This window comes from Zophobas morio, unplaced genomic scaffold, assembly GCF_036711695.1.
Source record: "Zophobas morio isolate AGI-343-1 ecotype UQ-CSIRO unplaced genomic scaffold, CSIRO_AGI_Zmor_V1 ptg000277l, whole genome shotgun sequence".
Taxonomy (NCBI): Eukaryota; Metazoa; Arthropoda; class Insecta; order Coleoptera; family Tenebrionidae; genus Zophobas; species Zophobas morio.
The window spans coordinates 295353-318262 of NW_026972381.1; the positions used below are offsets into that span (position 1 = coordinate 295353).

Sequence of the window (22910 nt, forward strand, 5' to 3'; positions counted from 1 at the left end):
AGAGGTTCTATGTCATATTAAGTTAGTTTTAGGCTCCTTTCCTTGGTTCTAAATCTCTAATTTAATTTGTATATTCGATAGCCAAAGTTCGATTTGCTTGTTTTTAAATTCGGATCTGCTGGGCCTAGGGTGTTGGTGTTGTGTGTAGTAGGCGATTAATTCTTTTTTTTCTTTTTTTTTTTAGTTCTCTTTGTGAGTGTGTCTAATATTTTGTAATGATATATATGAGAAAAAAATTTTACAATCTTTTTTTTCGTTCTACTTTGGTAGAACAAGCTAACTATCATTTATAGCGTGGTACCAAATTAGTTTGTTCTAACGAAGTATTTCCATAATTAAAATCTATGCTACTGACTTGGAGTAATCTCGTGCTTTAGCATTGACCATTGGTCTAGAGATCTGTTAGAGGTAGTAAATTATTTAACTTTCTATCTTATTATTTGTAACTTTTTATCTTATTAACTTTTATCTTACTAACTACCTCTAACAGATCTCTATTTGAATCAAGGTTATCCTTACGAGCCTTGGAAGAAAATAACTTATTTTGTACTGTGTTTACATTCGTTACTACTAATCAAATCAAACTGACAATCAGGTAACGATCTTATCGAATAATCTATAATAAGAATAAATGAAATTTAAAATTAAATATATAGTTGAATTAAAATCTAACATAATATAAATCAAATAACATAATATAAACATAATTCAACTGATTGAATAGCACTAGTTATAATCACGGTGCCGGTTACCATCTTGCATTTTATTCAGAGTTACAATTTCCATTGCTCGTTTTGGTTTTCCATGCTCTCCTTGTTATTTTCGTCATTGCAGCGTTCTCCTTCGTCAGAGTTTGTAGGCTGCGTTGCTGGGTTCCTGGTAAGATCATAAATGGTAGGTGTATGCTGATTTGTTTAAATTACGCATGTTGTTTAGTGTTTTTAATGTTAGTTTTACTTCTTCGCCTTACAGTGTTATAAAAGATATAAACGTTCAAAGCATACTGTGTTTTTTGACTTAATAATATTTTGTCTTAATGTTATGGATTCTGTATTTGTCTACCGCATTGTAAAGGAGAGTAGCAGTTCATGAATTTGGTTTTATTTTCTGGATTGTCGACTAATACTTGCATTTAAAAGGTTTATAGAGGATATGTCTCTTTAATTCCAAATATTTTATTGGTGGTAAGATTTTCCTAGTTCTGGGAAAGCCAGTATTTGTCATTGTTCAACCCTGCTTATTTAAAATTGCTTCTTGTCATGTTACTCAGGATTAATTACTTCGTTTCGTAAACATGTATTGTACAGTATATGAAGTGGAGAAACACGTTATCGTGCAAAATTGTTTCAAATGGATTACTTTAAAATTTATACACATTAAACTTCTATGTTCTAGCTACATTTTGTTAATACTTGATCTTCAATTGGTTTAATATTCGAAAAGATATGAGCTTGTAAGGTTGAAAGATTATAGAAACAATTTTGCACGTAGAAAAATTAATTTAATAAACGAGGTTTTAATAATTATTATAGCTCCCTTTTGCCAGAATCACTGTTTAATACACTCTTCCTGGGCGCGAGGATTAATTTTTGTCCCATTTTTCAAAGCGGAGCTTTCACAAGTAAATAGTCAGTTCTATTTGTGTTTTATTGTTATGTTTAAAGGCATGAGTGATGTTAACTATGATTAAAATGATGAAAAAGTTCTACTTTAGTAGAACAAAATAACTAACTAACAATCTTGAAATGCTAGCAAATTAAATGTTCTACTAAAGTAGAACGAAAAAGCAATAAATTAAATTAAATCCTAGTTATGCTGTTAGACCCTACAGGGGGACTTAACTACAGTCGTCCCAGGTTCCTTGCCTGCCTTAACCTTATCCTAGCGATTAAAGGAATTATTTTAATTTATTGTTTTTTCGTTCTACTTTAGTAGAACAATTAATTATCTAGAATTTCTAGACTGTTAGTTAGTTATTTCTACTAAATTAGAACTTTTTCATCATATTAATCATAGTTAACATCTAGACTCTGCTACTCTTTTTAGCAACTTCCTCAGTCTTTTGTAGTAATCTGGAGCTTCTTTCCTAGCATTAACGAGTGATCTATAGATCTTGACAGTTATCTCAAACTTTATTCAAGTTCATTAAGGTGACTTAGCTTTATATTTGTATATATATATTTGCAGCTAACTCTAACTGATCTATTGCAATAATTAAAGTTGGTACAGTCATTAACTTTAAAAAGATAAACGAAGCCCTAATAAAGATAATCTAATATGGAAACACTTTTAAAATAACCCACTAAAGGCTAACTCCTCTTCCACTGGATAAATGCTTTCGTACTAGCTAAACCCTCTCAAAATATATGTATTTTCTGTAGTCGCATTCAGAGATCTATGCTCAATCGTACATGTATGCTAACTTGGCTAAATTATCTTGGCTATTATAAAGTCTAACTCAATTAGATGGCTACCGCCTGAATGAAATTGTTCCGTTTATTCTGTGTTGTAGTTTAACTGCTAAACTATCACGCTCGGATAAAACCAGTTCAAACCTGACCAACACCTTGGCGCTTCGCCCATTCACCTTGTTGCAGTCTTTTACCTCTCTATAGGTTGTAGCACTCATTTAACTTTATTGAACTTTTGTTCAAACAGTGCTATTAATCTACAATAATTTAGCACCTTGATTGAACAGTAACATGGGAGATACATTTTTTTTGGCTCCCGTTGCTGGTGGCTCTCTTTGCAAGTTACTTTAACATCTCTATCTTACCCTTTTTGCGAGGACTCGCAAATAGCCTTTTTATCGCTGCGACCACAGCGATGTAGGCGGCTGCCATCATTTAAAGATTCCGTTTGGGCAGCTGTGTAGTTTGGCCTGTTAATGGCAGGGCTAGGTTCATTTTCCTGCCTTGGACAGGTGGCTTGAAACCACTAGATGAGCTATCGCGATAATTCTGTATATTCTTCCTGGGTGCGAGGATTCCTTTCTGTCCCTAGGCTCAGCGTCGTACAAGTGCTTGTAACAGACAAGCCTACATATAAAATTCGCATCCAGCCTTAGCGTTATTCCTGTCCGCTACCCGCGGGCTACGGTCTACGGTAGTAGAAAAATTGCCTTTCGGAGGGGGAATGCAGCGTGAATGCAATAACAACTTTCTCGGGCCATTCACCCTCTACGTCGAAACAGGTGTTACCTGCAGCTACATATTGATCATTGTAATTATTTACCAAACCTTTTCCCTGTGATTATGGTAACCTTCCTGAGTTCGGCTCTGTTGTAAGAGTTGCGCTGTATTTCGGAAGGCTGCAAGTGCTTCAGCGCGGGTTGAAAGATCTTCAAAAACTTGGTAAAAACTCCGAGGCTGGCTAATGTCTATGGGCAAGTGAAATCTTCCCTGTATCTTTGGATGCAAAACTCGTGGCGTTCGCAAACTAACCTATTAAATCGCTGACTAAACCTGGTTCATTCTCTGACGACTTTAGTTATTAAATGTTACGCGATGAATATTAGTATCGCCCGTAGAAGTTATCTCTTCTTACAGGTACTCAAGCAGAGCATGTGTAACCTTAGATGATAAGCAGAACCTGGTTCGTATGATCCCAATTTTCTCTTCAAGATTCCCATGCTTGCTCAATGGGAATGAGATTAAGAGATTGTGGCTGCCAGTCTAGCACTTGGAACGACTGAACTTGGAGCCATGATCGCACCGATAGTGCAGTGTGACATGGGGCATCACCCCGCTGAAAAACCATTTCACCAAAAGGCCAAGACCATACCAAACGCATGTTCTGGGTAGGTCATTCTTAATAATGTGTAAATACGTGCTTGCGGTGATGCACCCTGTCACTTTTCCCAAATATCCGAGCTCAGAATTTATACGGGATCAAATCATTAGTCGATCCTCCCCTATGTTTATACGTTTGCACTACCTGGTGGTCAAGTATTCGATTATCACCGTATCGCAACCAACACCAACTAATACCATCTGAACCATATCGATTGATCTTGGTCTCGTCTGGAAAATTACTTTTTTCCCAGTCAGAAATGGCCCAATTTTCCTACTTCGCAAACACAAATCTTAGTCGCTTGTGACGGTTTGTCAAAGTGGGTTTAATTAAATTTTTTTCGCATGCAGACCAGCAGAATGCAGTGCTCTCTATACGATCTGTCATGGAACTATCTATCTAATGTTGTTTTAATGATTTGATAAGCTTTCCATGCAGTGTCGATTGCACCAAAATCACTTGTCGCACAAGTCGAGCTACATACAGGTTTTTCAAGATCTTTGGACGCCCATATTCATTGCAATGACGATTTGGATCATATTGAGCTTTGATCTAGAATATTGTGGCCTTACTGACACCTCATTCACGAGCGATCTCAGTATAAGGCTGGCCTGACCTAAAAGATATTTTACATCTTTTTCTTTATCGATTGAAAGTTTACGCATTGTTAAATCAAGGTCCTCTAAATAAGCTATCCTTTATAGCCGCTCAAAGACAAAAAAAACCACCCTATGGAGTGATCATAAAAATTTCGTATAAAGACAAACAATTTTGCCCGAAGGGGGGTCACGTGCGAAACACGTTTCAATCAATACTTAAAAAGCGATAAAGACTTAAGAAAGCAATTCCTCTAATACTAACTAAATTAAATAGATTACAATCTAAACTTATATATATATAAGGGATTAGTATAACTGATTAATAATTAAAGCATAAAATTTTTACGAAAAAAAATTAAAATATGGAGACAATTTCGAACGGTACTGTAAGAACGCGAATTGTTAAAAAGACCGATGTAAATTAAAGTTAACGGCCTCTGCGCCGTTGTTGTCTTAGTCTCTTCGGTAAACCCTGGTATCTGTTTGTGGTTAAGACATCTTTTCAGAATAAACCTATTATGCGTAATGACTAATTTGGTTATTTGATGCTCTACTCGCTCTTTTTGCTCTGATAATTATAATTATAGTTTCTTCTTAGCTTTCGCAGCTGTTATGATGTTACATATTTGTTCTTAATATGGATACCGTGTGCCATTGCGGTGTGTCTATGTATTAGTAGTCCATCCAGAATTTTTTGTTTATAATCTCATTGAGCTTGCTTACTTCTGTTTTAGTTAGTAAAACAATTATTTTGCATTCTATATTTAGAAAATTCGGATGTTAGGTAATATGTTTTGAGTTGTCTGTAATTTGCATTGTCAATTGTGCTCAGAGCATTATGCTAATATTCCATGCATTTCATATTTTGTCATAAATGAGGGATACATCTATCTTTGATTAAATAAAGACCATTTTAGTCATCCTTTATTATAATCTCCGTTAAATGTGTGATTGTTACTGTTCGATTGTTAAAAGTAGTTGTGTACCCGCTTTCATTTAATTTTCTCCCAAAGCTAAGGTTATGTTTATGATTAGTCGTAGAGTTTCAATACTTAAGATGGTTTATTTCCCAAAATTTTTTGTGCAAATTTTTTCCTTTCGCCGCCTTGATAGAATTATTTTCGTTAATGCGTCGGTAGACGGCTGTACCAACCATCGTGGAGAGGGGTCTAATGGTTTTTAGTCAGTTCGAATGCTGATGTTGACCTGCTTGGATTCCTGAAGCGGATTGGTGGATTCTCTCAATAGTTTTAAGGTTACCTTTAGTTTCTTAAGCCAACTGTTATATTATATACTTTCATAGGTGCTGCTTTAGTTGTTCTCTCCTCTTTTGCTTTTACACATTTTTTTTTAGGTTGCCCCAGTTTGCGGCAGTAGCATTATAAATTTCTGTGCTTGCAAATTTGGCGCTCGTGAATGCTTTAAATCTGTAGTCATTAGCGTTAGGTGTTAATTTTTATTGTTGAAGTGGTAGCAGATAGGACCCTAATTCTCCTGCCTGAAGTCAGGGAAGCCGTCGCGCATAGTTTTCCTATTAAGCGTGTAACAAAGGGTTTGGCGCGTATTTAGTCTAAATCGTTTTTGTTTGTTGGTGTTAAAAGGGTTTGTATCATGCTTGTACTCCTCATCAGTTCGATCTATTAAAACATTCTTTTTAAGTAGTCAATGAATTTGGCAGATGAAAAGCCATCTGTCTGTATAATGGACCACCTGAATAGGCACGATTTAATGCTTTTTGTTCCTATTTTTGGTGGGGTTTTATAGTTCTTTTAGCTTGCCCATAAGTGTAGCAAGGGATTTCTTTCTGAAACGGCCTTCCGCGTTTATATGGTTAGTTCTTATTTGGTTATGTCAAGTTCTTGTATTTTGATTTGATACTCTTATGAAGCTATTTCGTTAAAATTCTATACCAGTAGGATACTTTTCAGTAGCTCACCTTAGTTATATCGACTTCCCTCCTATGGGATCATATATAAAGAGTATGTTCCCTGCGACTAAGTTTTTATTAATGTTTTTTTTAGAGACTTCTTTTAGCAGAAGTTCGAGTAGCCATATTATTTATCTTTAGTTACGGTCAAGTTGTGTATTAGTTTGAGTATTCAAGCTTATAATTTGATAACTCCCAATGAAAAGCCAGTCTAACAAAAGGTGGGCATTCTTGTTCTTATTATTTTAGTTCTAAATTTTTATGTTAAATAAAAAAAAATTGACTTTTTCTAGACCATTGGTGTCGCTTTAACAATTCTTAATTGTTTTCTTATCAAGTTATTTTAAATTTTGTTATCCTTAAAAATGTCAATCTTGTTTAAAGTTGAGCTATTGGATTCCACCTCCCTGTATTTGTTGCCAGAGTGATTTTCTATCGTATTTTCAATTGTCTACAGATATTTTCATGTGCGCGATTGTGATGTGGACTTCAACGAAGGCCTCATTAGTCCTTTCGCATTTTAAGATGTTCTACAATTTGATTGGAGAGCTGATTGATTTATAAAGGAAACATTTTCCCTATATTACTCATAAAAGGTGCCTTGTTTTATTTCCGGTGCGTTTCCTGCTCTGTATTTTTTTTTTAGTTTCATGGGAGCTAGTTTAGGTGTACGTTTTATAATGTCATGGATATTTTTTAAGACTTAATACTTTTAATTTTCTTTAAGTTCTCCTACACGAAATCTATGTATTCTTGCTCGAAATCTGTCTAAGAGCGTGTAGGTATGAACTGGATGATTATAGACCTGTAAACTCTCGATAATTGTGTTTAGTTTTAAAAAATAGTATATGCGCGTATGAGCAAATGAATTGCGGTGCGTTGTTAAGAAATTGGCTAAATTAGAGGGTGAAGACTCTTCCTTACGAACCAAGTTTAATGCCAAGTAAGCATATTTATAGAATTCTCACCAAAAACACTTACAAGTTCTTCTATTTTATTTAAAAATCATAAAGTAACGGAGAAGAACTGTTTATATGGAGGAAAGATTATGTTAGTGCCGACTACAAAAGATTCTTTGCAAGTACAGGAGACAGTATTTCCTACTAGGAGAGGTCTAACGAATGAAACTGAAACCCCCTTCCCCACTTCCCTATTTTAAGGGCTAATACTAACTGAACTACCTGTGATTTTCAAGGAAAGAGTGGATATTGATTGCCATTTATTTTTGTTTTTAATAGTAATGTATGAAATTTTTAGCTTGTCATTATAGCTACGATGAACTAACAATGCTTACAACAATATTACTATTAATATTACTAGTACTACTTTTCTGTAATGCTAATGCATTTAATATTAGCACCATTACCAATGTTGTCTAGTACTACTGTTATTAACATAATTGTTATATGTATTATTGTTATTATTACCATTAAATAACATCTAATATTACTGTTACTATTACAGAAGAGAGTAATTTAAAAATGTATTCTTCGAAATTCCAATAGTTTCAACTAGTGCAACACTTGCATTTTATATAGTTTTTCCCAAACTTCTTTTTTTACTTTATAGGGTCTTGGTCTTTTTGGTGTCAAAACCTTTTTATATTTTTACTCAAAGTTTATAGTTGATTAACAGACAGAAAGTTTGTGTAGGGTGTATAAACAAGTACAGAGTTATTAGGACGGCGAAGAGGGTATACTTGATTGTAGTAAGACTTCAGCTATAGGTTAAAATCAATATACAAGAACGAACCTTTTCAATTTAAATTGTGTAATGCGCAACCGACGTGTGTAATAAAAAGAGCTACACAGAAGGAGCGCTGTGACGTGGGCGAGAGTGTGGAAGGAGAGTTAACTTAAATTAAGTTTATAAAGTTAATATTTTTTAACTTTGAACGATAGACAGCTTCGTAAGGTATACTTCTCTTTAAGCTAACTTAAAAGTAATTTCAACTACAGATGAGATATAGTCAGAATGTGGTTTGGGAAAAAAGCAAGCCTATAACTCAGGTCTATATTATAAAATCGGATTGGCTTACGCGTCGCTAAAAACTTGTGTTATGTGTTATGGTGCGTCATGATTATTTCTTTAGGAGGCTAGTAAGTAATTAACTTATTTTATACTGTAAAACTAAAGTTAAGTTTTTAAGAGTTTGAAATCTGTAAAATCCACGTGTAATAAACATTGAATCCAAGGAAGTTGGTCCAAAAATCTTAACTTTAATTAAAAAGTTTTGATAACAGCTAATTATAATAAAGTATCTTAGCTATACAGTTCGTGGTTAAAAAAAATTAGAGTAGATGTAGTACATATTGCAATATAAAAAGTAATTTCACCAATAAAGCAGCCCTGAGCTTTATAAAATTTCTCCCAAATAATAGGATAACCTGCTTCGTAGTAGATATAACCTGATTATGTTTCCTACTCGAGCTGGATCATTTTTCAACAACTAACGGGTAGTTGAAAAATAATCTAAAAGGAGAAACATAACTCTTCTCCTTTTTTTCCCTTCTACTTTAGTAGAATAAACTAGTTAGCTATCATTTCAAAAGTGGTAGTGTATTAGTTTTGTTTTACTAAAGCCCTCCATCAGCTCTGGAGAAACAACAAATCTAGTCAGTATTATTGTGTAAGTAACGAGCTAACTGCCTTCAAAATAACCTTGAGATCTGCCTGTTTATTTTCTTACATAAACGTAGGAAAGGAAACCAACCAGTACTAACTTAAAGGCCAGAAATACTCAAATGAAGGCCATCAACTGAACTGCAATGGAGATGAATTGACAATTTACGAAAGTCACAAGGGATTAGCAAGGAAGAAACTGTCAGACTTAGCTTTTTTTAACTAACACACTTCTATGCGTTTCCACACTTTAACACAGCAAGGTGGCTTCGGTTATCCTGGAAAGGTCAAATCCCCTGTAGTGGTTAGTGTCTGATCAGCATTCAACTGGGGCTAATTATGAACTTAACTAGTCACTTTGAGCTTAGCCCTTTTTATTATATTAACCTAACGATCATAGTAGACTAGAGACTTGGACGATGGTTTTGAGTTTCACACTCCACTGGAGCGATAATGGCACTTATGCTACGTCTCTAACAGGTCTTTTTGGGTCGCGAAACACCTTAACTATCTTTGTTAGTGTGATTCTACTAAGTAAATCTCTTTCCAAAGTGAAACAATCCAAACAGCTTCTACCCTAACAGGTAGGCAATAGTAACAATCTCTTCAACTAGGAAGTAATGTAGCGGTCTATCGAATTTAACCGCGGTCTTCGCTAAGACCTGCGCCATTTGGGCTTGAACGTCTTCAATTAAAGCAATCATGGCCCAGGGTCGCAGCGGAACTAGTATCATGCGTTAATAACATAGTGATGTAAGCGTTAATTGTCATTTAAAGACTTGATACAATCAAATAGCTATATTAGTTAACAATCATACTAGTACAAATTTATAAAGTCAACTTCAGTAGCTCGACTTCGAGTAGTCCTCGCTAACTAACCTTGCCTGTTGGCGCTAGTGCCTTGCAATGGAAAAATTCCCTAATTTAGCTAAGTTGTAAGCATTACTGTGCTAGTTTATAACCCTCTTCTTTACTTGTCCTCCTATGGCTTTAGCTGAAAGCAAGTAGAGTAAGCTTCAGTAGTATTTAGTCCTGTCTTTCAAAGGATTGCTTACAAAATAAGTAGTGTGACTATGTTATCGTGCTTTTATAAAAAACCCGGAGGGATTATGGAAACCGCGGAGAGCTCTAAGTGGTAATTTACGACCTGTTCGAGAGAGCTGCTCTTAAAAATTACAAAACTCTAAGTTTACAGCATGATTAATACCGTCCCTGCTATTATTGTGAGCAGACTAGCTATACTGCCTGCTTGAGTCATTTATTATTATTATTATTATTATTAATTATAATTATAAGTGACAGGGTAGATCTATTCAACTAATGACAAATTGATCTGAGTGGAAAAATTGCTAAACCTCGTAAGGCGATTAGCGCTAACATTTTTAGTATTTAGTGGCATTTAATTTTACTATTTGCGTCGATTCCAGGTACATACCTGCTAGTTGTAAATTAATTTGTATAATTAGCATTCAGCCTTAGCGTTATCAGAATTATCCTTCGTTTGAACATGCGTTTTAGTGCTAATAGAATAGTATTGTTGACTAGTTTAAATTCTAGAAGCTTTGTAGCTAAGGTCAAGAAGAGAAACTTTCTATCTTTGTAAACAAGCTGATACACTGAGGCTCAAAGTAAGGATGCATGTTTTGTTTCCACCCTGAGCACGAGAACTCTTCTTGCCTCACTCTTCTTGCTCTTCTTTTTCTAGGTGTTTTAGTTTAACATAAAAATCTTAGCGAAGAGGCTAGTTCAACCCTAGCCAACACCTTAGTTATTTGCTAAATTTCTTGGAAATAACATTATCTTAATCCTTTTAAGAGTCATTTTTGTTAATTAAAGGTTTCAAAAACCCGTTATAAGAGAATGGAACTTAATTATTTTTCGTTTTTCACTCAAGTCCCTGCGTGCTAATTATAACATATTACCATAATTCCTTAATACCTTTATACATTTATATATTTAACTTTGTGCAGAAGTCATAAGGAACTATTACTGACTTTGAACCCAGCGTCTAGGCTATTTAAAGGTCATGATTTAAAGTTAAGCTTTTAGACTACAGCTGTGCAGTTTTGCTAGTTGGGGGGAGGGTAAGAAATATGTTTGGCATTTGACCATTAGCAATTACCGACGCTTTCGTCCAAATAATGTGCTCTCTATAGTAAAGTAAAGGTTGCTTTTTGCGTCCAGGTAACTATCGTAAAGCGCAGCGCACGAAAAAGATCGAGCCTATATCACAATAAGCGTCTTCCGGCGCCTTATTCCTGGAAACTTCACAATGATTTCGATCTAATGTTGGCGAAAGGTTGGCACACTGCGGACGGGATGCAACTGACTTGGATCATGACACCCTCTACGATTTGAAGGAGTTATTTCTTACAATTCTCGTCTGCGTTGTACTGCGGAGAGTTCTAGGTTCCTTTTGAGCCGTGACGAAAGACATGCTCTTAAAAATGGTAAAAAGGCGACGGTTGCATCAGTTCTGTGGTAGTTACTGCAGTACCTATGCCTTATGGTGCAGGTTATGGCTATCAGCATGCCTGGTGCCTTCATGTTCATTAGCTAGATATCTGTTGCTCTATTGGCTGACTTTTGTTGCTTTAAAACAAGTTTAGCGATCGGACTAACTAACCTATAAATTTATCCAGTAAAAGATTTCTTCGCAAAACACTCTCATTACCTCCTGATGTTAGCTATATTTATATCTAAATAGGGAGCCTTTGGAGCCGTTAGTGAAAGTTGGCAAGATTGGCCAAGTTAGCATAAGAAGCTGTTGTTCATTGCGAGTAATGAATATAATAGCAAACGAAAGAAATGTTATACTAGTGGTGATGAATGATAGCACTATTCCTCGTTCCTGGGTCATTTGTGTTGGGATACATCTTACATGTATAGATTCGGCATTGGTGTAGTATTGTTTATTATGCTAGGGAATTAGCTACTTTCTGGCAAGAAACATAGTAGTAAATAGTGTTATTAGTCGGTGTATGTCGCGAATATCAAAGCAGATCAAGAGATTGTAAAAGGTCAAAGAGATGGTTTTACCAACTAAGAGTTATTTCTATTCATAAAAAACCTATAAAGTACTCAAGTTCTCTTTTTACGATCATTTATTTTTTCAACTGTTTGTTGTGAAAAAAAAAAATTATCTAGCTCCAGTAAGTGTTAGTTATGTTGCCTTCTACGAAGCAATAAAGAGAAGTTTGAGTCCTTTTATAGGTTTTAAATGAATAGAACTAACTTTCAGTTGGTAAAATCATCTCTTCGACCTTTTACAATCTCATGATCTGCCTTTGATATTCGCGGTTTTATTTCGTGAAACCATCATTTTGTCGGTGATTTTACTACTCTGCTTGGCTTTCTAGGGTTCTCTTTACTCCTACAACTGTGGGGTAAGGGCCTTTATAGTGAAAGCGTGCAACTAGGTTACGTTTCTTTTCACACTAAAAAAGTATTAAGTACTACTTTCATTACCTATATGATCTCTACAACCTTTTTCTTTGTGTCTTTCATCTGATTTTACTTTTACATTTCTTTAAATCATTCGGTTCAAATTGGTGGAATTTGTCCTTCTGGAATCTCTGGTATATTCCCTTAAATGCCCTTATTCAATACTCTGGTCCTTCTAAGCGAAGCTGTTACTTTAACTTGAATTACAATTTTTTATTAGCAGGAAATAGACTTAACTCTACTTCTAGGAGTTTTGTTCTTCTTAACTCAAGTATCTGAGTACTATGGTGCTAAATTTACTCTGTGCGACTCCGACTTCGGTTCCTTAGTGTTCTCCACCATGGTTTGAATGTTTGAAAGGGTTTATTTTGGTTAGTCCTTAGCCTACAATGGTTAGTTACTTATACTTTGAGTGTTAAGGATTTACTTCTGAAGCCGGCAATCATTACCGGTATAACTTGAATTGTTCTATTTATCTATTACTATGTATGAACTTTCTAAATTAAGCAAGGCCAGCTAACGGAGATCGCTTCTATATTGTCATCTTTTGTGTTAAGGTCAAATTCTTCTCTGTAGTTAAATAATGAGCCCACGTGTTATAGGGTTTCCTGCTTCAATAAGCTTTGGTCAACCACAACTATTCAACGGAGCTAAAGGCGCAATAATCTTTGCACTACAGGGTAAAAGTGAAGCGCGGCAGTTCCTTAGGGGACTTCTTGGTTAGCCACTTATGAAGAGAGAAATCACTTAGGTACTAAATAAGAGTCTCCCTTGCTTTAACTTTATTTTATTAATCGATTGATAAAACAAAACCCTCTCAATCCTATCAGGGTACTAGTAATATAAAACTAAAACAAGAGGCGTTGTTTCTCAACTCAGGCGTTAAATAAGTACTAATGAGGAATTATTGCTATGTTACCACGAGTTTATCCTATTTAAGATCTTACTGAGTTTACTAATATTAAAGCAATAAAACACTTGGAAGCTTAAAACCTTTCAAGCTTATAAAAAAATCCTGCTAAAGATAGCTTTACCATCCTCTAGAGCAGTTTATGCTGGTTTTTCTTCAAGCTAAATTAAGGATCGATCTAGGGAATAATATTGTAATGGAGTTAGAGTTTATAGCACTTGTTAAAGAATGACTGACTTTACACTGGTTCTGATGCTAAGTCCTCTCCTAGTGGTCCCTTCCCTAGCGCTTTTTTGAGCTCATCTATGGGAAGAGTAACGACTGGGCTATTTTTTAAGGTGTTGAGGTAGGGAAGATTATTTAGAAAATTGTCTAACATTGGTACGTGTTAAACCGAAGTCTCCTGTTATAACGGCATTCTGCCCCCACCACGTTAAACAAAAGCATGGAAGTAAATTAGCCTTCAAAAACAACTCTAAAAAACTACAGAAGAGTGTTACTCCGTATAAAACTTAAACAAAGCATTATAGAAAAGTACTAAAAATTTAACTAGGTAACTTTCTTAGTGTTTAAAGTTTGTTCAAGCCTGAAATGAGAAGCTAGTTATAACATATAACACAATGCTAACGGTAGTTTTAGGGCTACTATACCCTATCTCACAAAGCTAAGAGGTCTCCTTCCACGAGTAACCCTAAGCAACATTATTGACATTGTATCAAGATTCTGATATACGGGCTGAGAGCTGGTGGGAGATATATAAACTTGTTATCTTGCTTTAAAGATCTGTTTAGGCAACTGTGCAGGTTGGACTCGCAATGGGAGTGCTATGCCGATTATTTTAGCGCTTGGCCCGTTAGTAATTATCGATGCTTTCGCAGGGTCAAGTACATCCTTTGTCAGAGCAAGGATTGCTATATGCCCCTAAGCTGGCATCGTAAAGAGCACGAAAAAGATCGCGACTATGCGGTTTCCTGCTGGTTTCGATCTATGGCTGCCAAGTGGTCGCCTCTCTTTTGGAAATTGATGTTTACCACTAATATCTGGACCGGGGTCTTGTCACCGTCCACTCTTCGGGGTCGTCAACTGTAGTCCTTCAGAGAGTGTTCTCTGACTTGCAAAAGTTATGGCTAGTGTCCAGTTTAATGATTGAACTCATTTTTGACAAAGTGAAGCGTAATTATGGTATTTTCCTCAGTCGATCTCTGTTACAGAGTGAGCATTTACTAGGGATGGTTTCATAGACTCCGGTTCGAGTCGAAAGACTTGATATTAAAAATGGTAAAACCTGCAGGTGAGCTGAGCCTTTTGGTAGGTGCTATCTTCACCACCTTTTATGGCGCAGATTAAGGTTAACAGCATACCTTGCGCTTCTGCCTTTGTGTCCGTTAGCTAGAAACTTGTTGCTCTAGTGGGTGGCTCTTGTAGCTTTGTAACTATTAGCGAATAGGCTCATTATTCCTGAGCTTTAGTATGAATTAGCTTGCGCTCTGTATACTAGCATTGCCTACCGAAGCTATTCATTCATGCACGCAGCTTAAGGAGAGCTTGTGGAGCCTCTAGTTAAGCAAGGCGAAACTTGCTAAGTTAGTATGACCAGCTGTCGTTCCGTGCAAGTAGACGAGAGAACTGTTATACTAATGAGTGACGACTGATAACGCTAAGGCTTTTCCTGGCCATGAGTGCTGATTAACCTTGCTTACCATATAAAACTAATAAATAATAACGTTTGATTGACATTAGGTAATAAAAGGGAGCTGATGTTAGTAAATTTACTTCGCTAGGTGTAGCTAACTTCTGGCCAGGAACAGAAACCAGATAGTGTTATTACTAGTATATTGGGAGCAGGTTATAACCGACCAATGAATTTAAAAAGAAACTTTAAAAGTGAGAAAACTATTAAAAAGATCAACACGTTAAATTTTTTTTTTGATTCAACCTAAAGAGGGTAACAAATAATACTGAGGAATTAAATAAAAAAGCTTAAATTTAGTAAAAGAATATTACGAGGGGGCTAAAGAAGTTTTAGATGTCCCGTGCACTCATTAATAATTTGGGAGGGACCCGGACCGACGGCTAGCACCGTTTTAGAACCGCTGGGCACTTGAGTCCTGCCAGCATCCGTAATAAGAACGGTGCAAAGACCTAAGCTTTTGGCTTTATGCATTATATCTACTCTAAGTTAAAAGAACAATAAATACCATAAAACTTCATGAAAGAGTCGTTAATTTAGGTAGTTTAAATAGTAATATGTAATACAAAGATCTTTCGTCTGGAATTTTCAAGACAATTTTGGGTTGAGCATTCAACTTCCAAAAATTTAAAAGCTGAAATCCAAATTATTAAAAGAGTGACAAATGCAAGAATAAAATACTTTGGGATTGGATTTTTGGAGTTTACAATAAACCCCGACAGCGGCATGACAACACTGTGCAGCAATTTTTCCGCTCTTCATGTTCAGATCAGTACGTACTACTAGAGCCTATGGTAGCAAAGTGAAAGTATCACAAGCGCTACAAAACAAAAAATTTGATCTTAAAACTCATAAACTGTACTAAAAAAGATACTAAATAAGCCATCACTATGTTGCGCGCTAAAAAAGGGTTCACATTCAAACTAACAACGAAATTTTTTACATAAGAAAAAAATGTATATCTATAAATTAACATATATATAAATATACAACATATAGGCAGAGAAAGATACGGCAAAAAAAAAAACCATCTTCATATCTTCATTGATAATAGACGAAAATTTTGGCTTCTTTAGAGTTATCAGAAACGATCGACAATTTGGCCAAAATCGACCCAAGGCAAATGAAAATATCGCCACCGCTAATACTACCAACATAAAGAGTGCAGTTTTGCAGACCAAATTATGAGAGTACTTTGGCGGCAAAAGAATAAAGCGTTGGTACACTATAACCGAACAGAAATGTATATTTTAAAGTCTAGTCGTCGTAGCTCATCGGTTAAGAGTATCGCGGGCTCGCTTCCCACCGACGCGACTCTTTTCCGGTTTTTGAAGGTTGCGTATTTAGTCTCGCCTTCATTCATTCTAGGAATATTTCAAACCGTATAGCTTCTGAAAATTTTCTTTTCCTGTAGCATTATATTCATAGAATTTAAACCAGCCCTGCTTCGATGGTTGGACTACAGCGACAAATCTCATTTATGACGGGACAACTAAAAACATGTTGCGACCTTTTTATTTATTGCGTTGATAAATTTTCATGTACTCTACTAAGATATCTATTTTATAACACTAGCTCTCTACTCTGTAAGTTACTAATTGAATAGATCTTTAAAAATACCAGCGATACCCGATAACAAAAAATGCAGAAACCTGAAACAGTTTACTTGAAAGCAAAAAAAACCCAAAACAACGACGCTGGTGATGAAGCGAAGACACATACTCTTGTAATATCTGTTCACTCAATGCTGCTATAGAAGAGTCTAGACTTTCAATAAGCGGTGTATATTGAGAAGAAACTTTATTGGAAAAAGACTCGCATGGCGGAAAAAATTAGGGAAGTCGATACAACTATAATGCTGGCTTAGTTCAACCTCTCGAAAAACTACAATTCAAGCTTCTCTACCTTAAAAAAAATATTAACTGAGAAGAGGAGATGTTGTCTGGTGGTTAACTTGTCCCTTTGGTACATTATAACAATGAGTGTACTCTGCCACATAGCCAATCAGAATTTTAAGAAGATTGGAGATGGTCGGGAGGTCTAGTGCTTCAAAATTGTCAGACTAGATAATTAGTTGTTATTAGGATACTATCTTTTACAAGTAGAATAGTTACAAGTGTGTGCCAAACTTGAGGAAAAGGAACGGGAATTAAGTGAACCACCGAAACATTTCTCACTTTAAAAGGTATATGATCATCCTGAATTTTATTGTCATAATAGGTGATGTGGGGATTTCTATAGGGGATAAAAATAAGCTGTAAGGAATTCTACTTTCGCAGTAGTACTTACTGAAAATAAGATGTTGTATGCTTATCCAGTAGCCCGTTAGTCTTTAGGACGGATTCTGCAATTTTTTTTATGAAAGGTTTGCTAAAGAAACAGCGAAAAAAAGAAAGTTAGATACCGATTCTAGAGAACTCAATAAAAGAACGCAAGGAAGTACGGTCGGTACAGAAGAACTGAGGATCAGCGGCGCCGAGCAAGTCCAGGAGGACAAAAAGTTCTATTGCCTGAAGCTGAGTCGGTTTCAGATGGGTACAAGCCCTTTCAAGGAAAGTAAATGCTTGCTTTAAGATAAAAATAGTATATTTAAAGTCACTTGCTATTTCTGCAAGGAACGCGTTTTTTTTCCAGTTCTCCAGCCAGATGCCTTGAGCCGTAAAGACTATCGGTACTGGACCAGCTCAAAAATGCCTCTTCACCATCAAAAAATATAAGCTGCAGAGACAATTCACTTTTTTTAAATAAGTTTATAATTGAAGCAATTAGGTTTTTGCACAGCTAACTGACTCCTTTGGACCTCTTGAAATTTTGTTTATAACTGAAGCCACGTACAACAGCATTGCCACGGAAACGGCAGCATCCGTGGCTCCAATATATTCTCCTATGAAGAGCGGTGGTGCGCCAGTTAAAAGCTCTGTATGTAGTAAAAAACCTCCTTTCACACTAATAGTGTCATAATGAGCAGCCAACACGAGTTTTCGAGGGCTGGCCCAATAGAAGAGAAATCATATAATAACGCAAAAACTGTAAAAGGACGGCAGTCTGACCTGTATATGTTTTCTGAGGCTATCACGTTACTAAAGTTTCTTCGACCCAAAGGCGTAAGTGCAGTAAAAGCGTCCACTTCTACAGTCCACTTTAGCTCTTCCAATTTGTCAACTATAAACTATACAGCATTTATATTATATATATAAATTTAAAGAGTTTATTACGATATGGAGTTTATATTAAACTTTATTTTTTTTTAAGTTAAAACGTTAACCCTAATAGCAAATTGGGAATTGAAGCAAACATTACGTTCTTCACTCTTTCATGATTTTCGGAACCCACAACTCTAGTCATTAAAATTTGCTGCAAATAATCTGAAACAAAAACGCCAAGGTTCACAAGTTTGGAAATTACTTGCATTAACTCTGTTTCAGATATCTATTAAAATATGGACCATCATTTGCAAACTAAATTTTAATTACAAGTACTTTTGTATGTCTTTGCTCAAAATCTATCATAACTGCAAGCCCACTTACAACATATGCAAGGAGCAGGGAAAAAAACATTCCTAGAAACAGCACCCGTTCCCCTCTAACAGAAACGATTTTTCCTTTTTTAAGCGAATGCGCTACCAAAATGGAGTTGGAGTAAGGCTGCACCCAATAGAATGATGTTTAGCTAATAACGGTCCTCTTTAGACTTTATTGAACCTCGTTTTACTTTAGCAGGTGGTAATTAAATGCTGACTGTTATTTCTTTTGTAGTATGGGATGAAACTTATAAAATTTCTTAAGCCTTATATACACCCAAGTTGTACAGTAAAACAAAAAATTCACTATTTCTATTGAAGCACAAACTTTAAACTTAATGACAACGATTAACTACTAGTGAAGAAATAGAAGCTTTAACTCTTTTCAGCTCGTACTTATTTAAAATAATTCGGATTTTACTAGAAGTAGCGTATTAAAATATCAACGTCACTTGAGTGTTGTTTTACAAAGGCGATCGATCTTTATGAAATTCACACAGTTAATATCTTTTTTCACTTACGACCATTTTAGGCAATTTTTTTTTTTTTAAGAAAATTTGGGCTGTGACGTTAGACTTTTATAGTGGCGTTAAAACCACGTAACATACGGTAAGCCATATATTCAAAAGTTATAATTTTTAACTTTGAGAAGATAGACTTCTACCACAGTCTGCGATTCTTCATACTTAATCCCTCTAAACTAAAGGCAATCAGCCTTTTCTACGGTTTATCAATTTTTTTATTCTAAAAAATTACTACAACAGCTAAATTTTTTCTAAGTCCAAAATTAAGTCAACTTATATAAGGCTTATGGAGATACTCTAACTTACTTTAAATAGAGGTTATTAATCGATTACTGCAGCGTCTATCTATTACTAAAGGTTTTTTTGATTTATATTTTAATATTACTATTCCATTTTTTATAAAAAACTTGAAACCTTTTCAGTCGTCAAAATGCTTATTAAAAAATTCAAAACATTAGTAAAATTTCTACATACTTAATAGCGCGAACCACCCTTAAAGCAATACATATAATCTCTGCGATCTGCTGCGTGCTTTTCCAAGCTAGTAGCTTAGTTACTATCTATCACTCAAGCTTGCGTTCAATCGTTTGAAACCGATCGCACTATACTGGCAGTGAACGGACAAGTCGAACGCAATGTAAAGTCGTTCAGCTCGTTAGTTATAACATTTTTTGCTAGCTTAAGTAAGATCCTCTTCCCAAAAAAATAAGAGGTTCGGTTAACAAGAAAAACGATGGTTTACTATATGAACGTTATAAACGACTGTATTGGTAGTTTTCATTAAATTCAAAAAACATTGTGATTAAAGTGTTAGGTTAAACAGTGTATAACTAAAGGGAGGTGTGAATTGTAACGCAAATTTCTTTGTCCCCAAGAATCTATTCTACTCTTTTTGTAGTACAACATACTTTGTATAAACAAAAATATATGTTATAAGGGAACTGTAGCTCTAAAAGAATAAAGATTAAACAGGTCTTTGGCCAAAACAAAATTAATAGACATTTTAAAATATTACTGTATATGTTGGAAAAGCCACAAAAAACAAAAAGTCTAGCAAGCTCGTTTAACACAAAAAATTAACTGTTAGTGACAAAAATATAAGTAAAAAATTTACTAAACATATTCGAAAAGTACTAAAAAATATTAACCAGCCTACAAAAGACAGGGCGAGAGACAAGCAACGTTAGAAAAAATATACTAACAGCAGCGTGTTAACTAGCACTGAGTCACCACGAAGTACACTAAAAAATTTTAAAGCGAGGCAGAATGAAAATGTATTGAAGTCTCTAGTCTTCGCTCTTTCTTACAAGAATTAAACGAAAAACTACCCTTTAATATTATAACTCGCTCGATCAGACCTTAAAAGAAATACGAACTTGGGAAATACTTATATATTAATTAAATTGTCTTCTAACCCTGAGGTCTAGAACTTCCGGGGCCCCTCCTAAGTAATAAATTCTTACTGACTATTTAAACCCTGTCTAATAAGAACCTCATTAGGATTCTTCGAAACCTGGATTACTTTATAAATCGAAGGAAAGCACGTCTTACTTTAAAAGTCATACTTTGTTCGAATGATTCCATACTTAATTCTCTGCTGTAAACCATAAAATTTCGCTCCACGTGACATACCGCCTTTTCAGGTCGCTCGTGCAAATTAACTTTTTAACTGACACAAATTGTTTTAAGGTAATAATTTCGAAAGTTCCCGAATTTAATATGCATGCGTGATCGCATATAAATGTTTCCACCATAAGCAATTGCCCTCTCCCGTGTATACTCATTTTGTCTCTCCAGCGTTTTCTTGTGTTGCAGACTTTTAAAGCATATAATTGCTTGCTCTTCCATTTAACAGTTTTGCGCTAGGCCTTAACCTTACATTATTTAAGTTGTATAATTTATCCTTATGGTTAGAGAAACAAAATTTTACGAAACTTTTGGTGTTTCGCCTAACGCTTCTAAGGACGAAATTAAAAGGGCATATAAAAAGTTGGCTCTTAAGTATCATCCTGATAAGAATCCAGGTTTAGTACTAGTGATTATAGCGCTTTAACCATGCTTCAACTGTTTTCTGCGATTAAGGCAATGCCGAGGCTGCAGCTAAGTTTAAGGAAATTTCATATCAATTTTCTGTTCTTGAAGATGACAAGAAACGAGCGCTTTATGATAAATTTGGGGAACAGGGTTATAATGCTTACGTTTTTATTATTGTCTATTTTTATAACTAGGTTGTCTCACAGGTATAAAGGAAGGAGGTGCAGATCGTGCGGGTTTTAGCGCCACAGACATATTTAGTCATTTTTTTGGAGGAGTATTTGACGGTTTCAATTATTTAAAGATCTTCAATGTTTGTAATACTCGATTAATATATACTATAGACGCAAGAGGCCCCCAGCGATGTGCTGATGCTGTGCATCAGTTGGAACTAACTTTAGAACAATTTTATACCGGCTGCACTAAGAAACTAGCTATAAAGAAAAATGTTATATGTTCTTCTTGTGATGGGAAAGGTATCAATCAATGATTTCTTTGTACGCCGTTTAAATAATTTTCAAAAGGGGGTAAAAACGTGCGGGAATGTTCGCAGTGTAACGGACGTGGTCAGGTTTTTTTGATGTTTACGCGCTGAGTTGTCTGCGGATTGAGCCTGAAGTGTTTACACTTGCGTAGGTTACTATGCATCGCCAGATGGGTCCGTTCTTACAGCAAGTCACGACCGCCTGTACTAAATGTGAGGGCTCTGGAGAGTCTGTTTCTCCCAAGGATAGGTGTAAAGTTTGTAACGGTAAGTTACGTTATGGAGAGATGCGTGCGTGTGTCCCTCATTGCGCCTCCCTCTAGGCATGAAGATCACCCAAGAGCGGAAGGTATTTGAGGTTGTGGTGACTCCGGGCATGCGGGACAAAGAAAAAATAGTTTTTGAGGGGGACGGCGACCAGCAGCCCGATTGCGAACCCGGCGACATCGTGATTGTGCTGCGCCAAAGAAAGGCAGCCCTCCGAGCTTGTTTTTCTCCTCAGCCCGCTTAACCCCCTCATTACTCCTCCAGCACCCCGTCTTTCAACGACAAGACCTGGACTTGCTTATGGAGGTGGAACTTCTTCTCTTAGAGTCTCTCTGTGGGTTTTCCAAATTACTTGTCCACCTGGACGGTCGGAAACTTTGCTTCGGAACGAATCCGGGTGCGTACGTTACTCGGTACCTAGCGGGCACTCGTCGTTGACCACTGCTTTGAAGGCGAGGTCATTGCCCCCGGTTCTTACAAGTGCATCCCGGATGAGGGCATGCCGCATCCCCGATATAGGAGCAACAGAGGCCAGATCGTCATCCTCTTTAAGGTCAAGTTTCCCGAGTATTTACCCCTCGCCAGGTTCCCCTTTTTAGCTCCTCAACTGCCCTCGAAGAAATGCCGACCTGTCACCCACGCAGTGTCGCTGCCATTGAGTCCACCCTCGGCCCTCGAGAATCCGACGTGAACAAAACCGTTATGGATGCCGCCCAGCGTGTTCATCTCTCTGATTACCGACAATCCCAGAGGAGCAACTCTTATGAAGGCATGTATTGTGTACGTGCCTGGCTGGTCGGTAGTGTATAACTGTAGCAATAACTCGTAGATGACGACGAGAGCGAGCAACGGGGCCGTCACCAAGGGGCCCAGTGCCATGCGCAGTAGCTTCCGAGTTTATCTTCTCAGGAGCATCACACAGGCGGCTACGGGTATTGAAGGCGACCACATTTTACTTGCTATTGGAGCGGATTTCTTATTTAAACGCAATGCGTTTAATACTAAATTACTTTGCTAACAAAACCATCTTTTCCCTAAAAGTATATAAATTAATAAAGTTTACGGGTTTAAATGTGCATTCGTTGCTTAAGATAAGG

At 36.2% G+C, this 22910-nt stretch overlaps 3 protein-coding genes and 1 long non-coding RNA gene across 8 annotated transcripts; 2 read left to right on the forward strand and 2 right to left on the reverse strand.

The window, feature by feature from the left end:
- Positions 1-1527: 1527 nt before the first annotated feature.
- Positions 1528-2606, forward strand: LOC135119668 (uncharacterized). 2 transcript variants are annotated; one of them, XR_010278322.1, is made up of 4 exons: positions 1528-1621; positions 2111-2150; positions 2309-2413; positions 2467-2606. It is a non-coding gene; the product is annotated as an uncharacterized LOC135119668 (long non-coding RNA). The 2 variants fall into 2 exon arrangements; XR_010278321.1 differs by lacking the exon at positions 1528-1621 and having other exon boundaries at positions 2035-2150.
- Positions 2607-15305: 12699 nt separating this feature from the next.
- LOC135119677 (peptidyl-tRNA hydrolase 2, mitochondrial-like) lies at positions 15306-16203 on the reverse strand. Of its 2 annotated transcripts, none has more exons than XM_064044080.1 (4): positions 16013-16203; positions 15666-15773; positions 15551-15600; positions 15306-15468 (listed from the first exon to the last, which is right to left on the reverse strand). In XM_064044080.1, exons 1-4 carry the CDS (start codon positions 16139-16141, stop codon positions 15306-15308), a joined length of 450 nt encoding a protein of 149 aa, XP_063900150.1. In that variant the 5' UTR covers positions 16142-16203. The 2 variants fall into 2 exon arrangements, with proteins under 2 accessions (XP_063900150.1, XP_063900149.1); XM_064044079.1 differs by having other exon boundaries at positions 15551-15618.
- A 389-nt stretch (positions 16204-16592) lies between these two features.
- LOC135119658 (glutaminyl-peptide cyclotransferase-like) lies at positions 16593-18570 on the reverse strand. 3 transcript variants are annotated; one of them, XM_064044067.1, is made up of 10 exons: positions 18464-18570; positions 18285-18413; positions 18035-18153; positions 17920-17972; positions 17775-17868; positions 17584-17718; positions 17389-17528; positions 17274-17328; positions 17099-17219; positions 16593-17046 (listed from the first exon to the last, which is right to left on the reverse strand). In XM_064044067.1, the coding sequence occupies exons 1-10, from the start codon at positions 18539-18541 to the stop codon at positions 16903-16905; spliced, it is 1068 nt and encodes a 355-aa protein (XP_063900137.1). In that variant the 5' UTR covers positions 18542-18570; the 3' UTR covers positions 16593-16902. The 3 variants fall into 3 exon arrangements, with proteins under 3 accessions (XP_063900137.1, XP_063900136.1, XP_063900135.1); XM_064044066.1 differs by having other exon boundaries at positions 16593-16889; positions 16939-17046; positions 17775-17972; XM_064044065.1 differs by having other exon boundaries at positions 17775-17972.
- Positions 18571-20843: 2273 nt separating this feature from the next.
- Positions 20844-22870, forward strand: LOC135119661 (dnaJ homolog subfamily A member 4-like). The gene is made up of 11 exons (XM_064044069.1): positions 20844-21052; positions 21111-21212; positions 21269-21349; positions 21407-21538; positions 21587-21633; positions 21699-21813; positions 21870-22018; positions 22078-22210; positions 22266-22398; positions 22458-22582; positions 22643-22870. Exons 1-11 carry the CDS (start codon positions 20935-20937, stop codon positions 22699-22701), a joined length of 1194 nt encoding a protein of 397 aa, XP_063900139.1. The 5' UTR covers positions 20844-20934; the 3' UTR covers positions 22702-22870.
- The last annotated feature ends 40 nt before the right edge of the window (positions 22871-22910 follow it).